The sequence below is a fragment of the Populus euphratica genome, unplaced genomic scaffold (assembly GCF_000495115.2).
Source record: "Populus euphratica unplaced genomic scaffold, PopEup_1.0 scaffold789.1, whole genome shotgun sequence".
In the NCBI taxonomy this organism is placed as follows: Eukaryota; Viridiplantae; Streptophyta; class Magnoliopsida; order Malpighiales; family Salicaceae; genus Populus; species Populus euphratica.
Genome location: NW_011500655.1, coordinates 37978 through 45763, shown reverse-complemented (window position 1 = coordinate 45763; position 7786 = coordinate 37978). Strand labels below are relative to the sequence as shown.

Sequence of the window (7786 nt, the reverse complement as noted above, 5' to 3'; positions counted from 1 at the left end):
CTTTTCACGTAAAGATAAAAATTTATTGTCTTCCTATTTTTCTTGATTTTTCCTGGAAACACGATTCTAGATTTGAGAGTGAATTTTTCATTAGAGATATTGTATATGTGCGACATAATACATTGATTGAATGAATGAATGAAGAAGTTCAATTACATGGCTGTAGAGTGTAGACCTGCCAAAATTCCATCAAAAGATTCAAGAAAAAATTGCCGCCATCTTTTTAGTTGCCAGGAATATTTACTAAGTAAAAGAAAAGTGAGGATCAAGGAACATTTGTTTTGGAAAACTGTTTCCAGGATTATAATATTGCTGCACCTAGTCTCGCAGACAACAAACTAGGAAACTTTCTTGGACAACATATTCAGCACTTCGCAAGTCTTCCATTGCTTGAAAAGGCCGCCTCAAATCCAGTTGTCCAAACTTCAGTTTTAGAAGGAATCTCTGAAACGCGATCTATACAGGGATCTTCTTTAAACCAGCAGCAATCGGCATGCCAAGAAATCCGATGAACACACTAAGGAACCACTGTGCGAAAGTGAGAGGTGCTGTATTTGCAAATGTACCCAGGAATTCCACGATTATGATTTGGGAAAGGACAGTGCCCCCAATAACAGCAACAAAAACATAGTTATCCAATATGCCTTTGAAAACATCAATCTCCTCCATCTCGCGGGAGCTTATCTCGTTGAATATCTGCACAGTCAAATGAAGTTATTTTTAGTTAGTGAAAGTTATCAAGGCAAGAATTGGAAATACAGCTAACTAGAAGCTTAGTTCAAACTATGATTATCGCCTTCCCTAGCGAGCTAATACACTCAAGCAACAAATACTAGGCCAAAACTTAAGGTTGTATTTAACCAGGAAAGAGTATCAGCAAAGGAAAATGGATGAACCCTTCAATTCCATATCATCATGTAATCATGCAAGAGATGCATCAACTACACCTGAGAAGGATTTTTATTAACAAGCAGAATATTTGCTACAGGTGAGAGAGAATATTAGGCATCCATGAATATCCTTCTCAATAGAACTGACAGCCTAGCTGTGATATTTCTTTAGCATTAATAGGTTTTCTGGAAATTTATCAACGCTGAAGATATTGGAAATGACAGCCTTTCTGTGCCCTTGAAACCTATTGGATTGTATTGTATTTAGCAAATAATGAAGCCTTGTAAATCACCAATAAAATCTGGGAAAGAAGGTGAAGCTAGCTAGTGATGCACATGATTCTCATTCCTTTTGCACAGCTCATACAGAGGCATAAGAAGCAACAAATGGGTTAGGAGAGGAGAGCCATAGGAAAAGAAGAGGAGAAGGGAACTCGTAAGTTCTAATTTCAGAGAACAACACTTCTAACAATGCTAATTAATCGTGAGAAATGCACCTATATTTCCCACTCTGATGGTAAAACTAATTCATGATCATAGCAAGTATACCCTTAATCCTTTTCAGTAAGAAATATAACATTTCCATTGGAGTTAAATCTACCGTAAAAGTTAAAAGGTATCCACATATAGCATTCAGATATTCAAAGATAAATTTAAGCATTCAGATAGTCAAAGATAAATTTTACTGTTATTGCAATGTCAAACATGTGACGCGCAGACTGCAGTGCTAATTCAAAAATAAACTAGTAGTCTTGAGATTCGTAGAAAAGCTTGCCTGACAAAAGACGAATGAATTGAATATAAGGGTGTTCAGGACTAGATCAGAATCAGGGCCATCGAGACTAAATAATGCTTTCCCTTTGGCTTGAAGGTGCCATATTACCATAAACTGGTAAAGAGATTGGCCTAAGATATTCCTCCACATGACGCTGCTGATAAAGTTCCCTTTCCTTCCAACTGGGGAACGCTTCATTAGTTCATCATTTGGAGGCTCAGTTGCAAGTGCAAGTGCTCCCAGGGTATCCATGATCATGTTTACCCACAAAAGCTGGACAGCTGTGAGGGGAGCACTACCTGAAAAACATTTTGACGAGTAATTATCGGCAAGAAAGATAATGGTTTCTATAATGCAAAACAAAAGGCAGAAACGTGATTCATGGAAAGCTACATGCAGCATATGGCTTGGTTACATACCTGTCAAACAAGCTGAAGAGAAGTTAACAATTAAGGCCACCACATTAACAGTCAGCTGGAACTGTACGAATTTTTGAATATTTATGTAAACTGAGCGTCCCCATTTCGCTACTGTCACGATGGTTGAGAAGTTGTCATCCAGAATTATGACATCAGCACTCTCTTTAGCCACCTTAAGTTCGAATAGCAATTAGTCAAATTCAGCATTACGACCCAGTATAATTTTGGAAATTCTAATGGATGAGAACTGAAAAGTTCTTATCATCTTGAATAAAAAAACACACAAGAATAGCACCTCTTTCTACTCCATAAAAGTCTAGAGGTCCATGACTAAAACCAAACCGGCCAATTTTCGCTCGGCTTGACTTGCTCCCACGAAATTATGAATAATGCAGTTAGTTCTCATTCTCTCATATTAGTGATTCTCAAAAACACTTACCTTGGCTTTTAACTCGTAAAGCCAATGGATTCAGTGAAAAATAACAAAGGGCAATGTGAGAAATCAAGGAACTTTTCATCAACCTTTAGGTGGACCACATATTAACTGTTAAATATGTTGTAGAATAAATAATACTAATACGATGTCAATTCCTATAAGCAAGACCATGTACAAGGAAGAGGTTCCGCAAAATGCAGCATGGTATCTTGAAAAGATACAGGGAAAAGACCAACAGTGAACAGTTATCTGATCCAAATGGCCAACTGAATCAAAATGTTTTGCATGAAAGCCATGCTTTAGCATTGTTTTGCCTATTCTATGGATGGCAGAAAGATTGATGTTGGGTTGGGTTCCTGGAAAGAATTAGAATAAACTCACCTCAGTTCCAGCAATGCCCATTGCTAGACCAATATCGGCTTCATGGAGTGCTGGAGCATCGTTTGTTCCATCACCAGTCACTGCAACAACTTCACCAAAGGTCGTTCGCAAATGTTTCACCAGTGTATGTTTGTCAAGAGGTGAAGATCGAGCCATCACCTGCAAATGAATTCCTATTTGTTAGTCTTGGTGAGACAAACTCTTTTCATTTCCAATAAATTTTTTGCAGTTGGATATTCGATAGACAAGAAAGTGAAATGACACCTGAATTTTGGGAACTAGTTGGAGCAATTCATCCAGGCTCTTCTCTCGGAAATCTGGACCCTCAATTGCTATACCATCATCAGTAAGAATCCCACATTCCCTTGCGATGGCCTTTGCAGTATTTATATTATCTCCTGTAACCATTCGTACAGTGATACCAGCTGAACGACATACTGCAACAGACTCCTTGACTCCTGGACGAACAGGATCTTTGATACCCACAATCCCTATACAAGTGTAACCAGAAACTGGCATAGGATTCTCAGGGGAGAACCCACCTTCCAGTTCCATATAGGCAATACAGAGAGTTCTAAGAGCCTCATTAGCAAACTGATCGATTGTAACCTTAAGGAGGTTAATGGATTCTTCATCCAGGGGAACAATGTCACCATTTGAATTGATCACCTTGTCACAAGCAGCCAAAACTATTTCTGAAGCACCTTTGGTGTGGGCTCGCAAACCACCTTCATGAAGTTCCATCACTACCCCCATTCGCTTCTTTGTGGAGTTGAAAGGTTCAACTTTAACAAGTTTCACAGCTTGTCGCTCTGCCTGGAAATCACCACCCAGGGATAAGCCAAACTCCAATAAAGCAGTCTCGGTGGGTGTTCCTAAAATCTCACGTTTACCATCTTTGTTAACAACCACCTCACCTCCAGTGTTGTTAAATATTGATTGCAGGAGAAGTTTTACTGCAGAAACAGGCATTTCAGAGACCAAGCTAGCAGCCTTAGTAGGTTGGTCAACTACCTTGACTTCCATGCAAATGCATGACTTCACAACAGTCATGTGATTAGTAGTTAGTGTCCCAGTTTTGTCACTGCAGATGGTTGTTGCGGACCCCATAGTCTCACAAGCCGCCAGATGTCGAACAAGTGCTTTATCATTCATCATCTTCTTCATGGCAAATGCAAGGCTCAACGTCACAGCTAGTGGTAGCCCTTCGGGAACTGCAACAACAACAATTGTAACTGCAATGGCAAAGTATTCCAATATCTCCAGTGCATCATCTCCAGACCAGCGAAAGTAAGTCCCTGCTTGCCACTTGTGGCTAAATAACCCTTGTACCAGAACTGCAAAAGTCACTACAGCAAAGAAAAGGCCAATCTTTCCAATAATGGTTGCCACTCCATTCAGTTTTACCTGCAGTGGAGTTTCATCATCGCCTCCTTCACTTAGAGTCGCCATCAATTTACCCCATTGGGTTCTCATCCCAACAGTGGCAACCATCATCTTGCATGATCCATCTTGGACCTTAGTTCCAGAGAGCATAAAAGGATTTTCAAAATTTACCATTACTGGCTCACTTTCACCGGTTAAACTCGACTCATCAATTAATACAGAAAATCCTGAAACAAAAAGCCCATCAGCAGGTACTTGGTCTCCAATAGCAAGATGCACTATATCACCAGGAAGCAGATCATATATTGACAATTTCTGCCTAAATCCATTTCTAGTGACCTGAATGATGATTTTCTTTTTCTCTGTGTCCAAGTCCCTGAATTGTAACGATTGGCGGTAATCACTTATAGCTGTCACAAATACGACTAACAAGATACTTGCAACAATTCCAAGGCCATCATGGGCTCCCTCTAGCCATCCTTCTGTTGCTATGCCAACAATCAAAGACACAAAAGCGCACACTCCAAGTATCATAAGAGTCATATCCTGAAGTGCTTCCCAAACAAATATCCAGAAACTCCGAGGTTGGCTCTCGGCAAACTTATTGATCCCGTAAATCTCTTGTCTACGATTCAGTAGATCACTATCCGTAGTGGTTAGCCCATCAGTGATTGAAGTGCAGAGCTTTTCAGAAACACCAGTTACCCCACCATGAAATTGGAGCTTCTTGACATCATGGCCTTCAACAATTGATCCTAACTCGTCAGCACATATGTCAAAACCTGCAGCCTTGACTTCTGCTGGTACGTTATAGTCGCTTGGGGAGACACCTGCGAACATTCTATTATTAGCAGATAAGAAGAGGCTATAGAACTTTATAATTAAAAAAAAAAAGCACAATTATCTCAAATCCAAAGAAGTTTACCTTGGATAAACTGAAACGCAGCTTTGGAAACCAGAACAGCAATCCTTAATTTCTCCTAATATAATATATATAAAAAAAATACACAAGCAAAAAGAAAAGTGAGCATATCTCACATTCACAAAACAAAAGGCATTCATTTTCATACTCCACAAAGTACATTGGAAAAAAATAATAATAATACTGATGCATTATTAAGCGATTCACCAACATTATAAATTAAAGTTACCGATTAAGGATGTAATGTGATAAAGATAATAAAACCAGATAGTTGTATGAAAAACATAGGTGCCCATCTCATTAGAATACACCAATGGAAATTAATGATTCAATTAAGGATTATACACGTATACCCTATGTTGCTCGGACTCCCATATCATATTCGATAGCATTGTCTGAATCGATTATTATTTTTTTTTTTTTTCAAAATCCCTTCGGCCCAGGCCCCTGTGTCCAAGTGTCCAACGTCTGTAAATACTGCAATCATAGCCTACACTATTACAATAAGAGAAAGAAAGGAAGAAGGAATGATATTGTAGAAATTGAAGAAGAAAAGTTATAAACCTGATTGGTTTTACGCATAGCAGCAGCCTCATATCGTTTGGAAAGATTGGCAGTGAAACGAAACCTTCTCTTAGGATTCTTCACCACCCCACATAACTTCCTCCATTTTTGCAACGCTTCCTCCGATGAATGCTTCGCTTTCACATCAAAATCCCCACTCATTAACCTCTCCATCCTTCTCTTCCTTCCTTCCTTTCTTTCTTTCCTCGATGCAAACAACCTTGCTTGCTTTAAATACAAAACTCCAGCAGAAATTTCTACGAAGCAACTCTAGCAATAAAAAGCAGAACCCCCCGAGAAATTAAGAACGGAAGAACCCGAGGAAGTTTCAATGCACTTGCTTTTGAATTTTACGGTGGTAAAGGAACAAAAAAGGGCAGCTTAGGCTACGCTTGGTTAGATTCTATAGAACGGAACGGAACGGAACAAGAAATACTTTCGGTTTCTTTTAGCTATTTGCTTTCTATTTTTGTAACAGAATTGTTATTTTATGAGCAGCGAAAGAGGAGTGAAATCCATGGCGCCAGAGCCTTTAACGGTCTATGCAATCCTGTTCTTTTGCAACATTTTTGACCCCAAGTCAATTTTTTAAAATATACCATCAATTGTATAATAAATAAATAAAATAAAATAAAATAAAAACACGAAAGATTGTTGCTCTCAAAGTTGAATCGACGGAAAAGAGTTGATTTGATTTTTAAAAGTGTTGAATCTGCTAAATTGATGTGAAAAGTTCAATTTTAAAAAGTTAAATTTATTGTGGAATGAAATAATATGTTGTTTTATAAAATATTTTTATTTATAAATATATTAAAACAGTATTTCTTATTTTTTAAAATTTAATTTTGATATTATTCTATCAAAATATTCAAATTAAAAAAAAATAACTCTAAGTAAAAATATTTAAAATTTATAGGAATATTATTTCTGTGGCAAAAATAAACGTGGACATAAACTATCAAACGAGTAATAATTGTGCGTGCGATACGGACTTGACGCGGACATATTTTACGCGGTTGGAACTTGAAGTGCAGCGTGGTCGGAGATGCTAACGACCAGAATATGAAAGGCCAGGGATGGTTCCACGCATCCTCCACGAAATCATAGTCATCAATGTGTAGCTAAAGAAAAAGTCTACTCGCACCAATATTGTTGTGATTATTATTATTTTTTAATTATCAAAAGATAGGTAGTTTATTTTATATATTTTTAGTAGGATTTGTTGTATTCATATAATACTTTTTTATTTAAAACATTGAAATATATATATTAGGATTAGTTTATGTATATTTTAATTAATTTTATAGATTCTGAAGTTAACAATTATATAAATCTTTAATAGTTCTAAAGTTTATAAGATTTAAATTAGTGATTTTTAGAGAGCAAACCAAGAATTTGATTAATTTAACTATATTTTTAATTATGTGTATGATTGTTTATGAAAATATAAATACGCTACTAATTATATATTATAACGAATGATGTTCAAAATATTTATCTTCCAGGTTTGGTTGCACTTATTTCTAAGACTAATTTTATGATGGGACAATAACTACCTTAATAGTTATTTATAACTTTAGTGAGTTTAGAAGAAATACATGTAATTTTATATGATATAATATAATTGTAACAAAATAATGAAGATTGAGGAATGAAATTGCTAACTTTATTGAAAGTTTGGAAACTAAATACAATAAATTAAATGATAAATTTGAAATATAAGAAAGAATTTGTGACCAAATTAAGGTTGTTAAGCCTCCAAATAACTAGAATTGAAACTTTAGTTTTAATTTCTTTTTATTTCTTTAAAAAATTTGATTGAACTAGACAAAATGGATTTAAAATTCAAATTCAAAGGTTTGGACCATATGATTCAAACTGGTTAGAAAGGTTGAGTCAATTAGAATAAATGGTAGTGTTATTTATGAAAAAGAATAGAGGTTTGAATGTAAAGCACTAGATGGGTAAGTGACATCATCTTATTTTTCTACAAATCTCCACTATTGATCCCTA

The 7786-nt window shown here is 36.4% G+C and overlaps 1 protein-coding gene across 3 annotated transcripts; it reads right to left on the bottom strand.

Moving 5' to 3' along the window:
* Window positions 1–110: 110 nt before the first annotated feature.
* Window positions 111–6326, bottom strand: LOC105115874 (calcium-transporting ATPase 2, plasma membrane-type). 3 transcript variants are annotated; one of them, XM_011012938.1, is made up of 8 exons: window positions 5774–5862; window positions 5563–5686; window positions 5213–5267; window positions 3166–5117; window positions 2902–3060; window positions 2085–2256; window positions 1666–1964; window positions 111–696 (listed from the first exon to the last, which is right to left on the bottom strand). In XM_011012938.1, the coding sequence occupies exons 2-8, from the start codon at window positions 5599–5601 to the stop codon at window positions 457–459; spliced, it is 2916 nt and encodes a 971-aa protein (XP_011011240.1). In that variant the 5' UTR covers window positions 5602–5686; window positions 5774–5862; the 3' UTR covers window positions 111–456. The 3 variants fall into 3 exon arrangements, with proteins under 3 accessions (XP_011011240.1, XP_011011241.1, XP_011011239.1); XM_011012939.1 differs by having other exon boundaries at window positions 5563–5699; window positions 5774–5855; XM_011012937.1 differs by lacking the exon at window positions 5563–5686 and having other exon boundaries at window positions 5774–6326.
* Between the last annotated feature and the right edge of the window lie 1460 nt (window positions 6327–7786).

Excerpts from the sequence above, each read along its gene's own strand:
- LOC105115874 (XM_011012937.1), bottom strand. The coding sequence starts at position 5,947 with ATGGAGAGGTTAATGAGTGGGGATTTTGATGTGAAAGCGAAGCATTCA. Across the intron at positions 1,965-2,084 it reads CTCTTCAGCTTGTTTGACAG|GTAGTGCTCCCCTCACAGCT; the intron begins GTATGTAACCAA and ends AATGTTTTTCAG. Across the intron at positions 697-1,665 it reads ATTCATTCGTCTTTTGTCAG|ATATTCAACGAGATAAGCTC; the intron begins GCAAGCTTTTCT and ends TTGACTGTGCAG.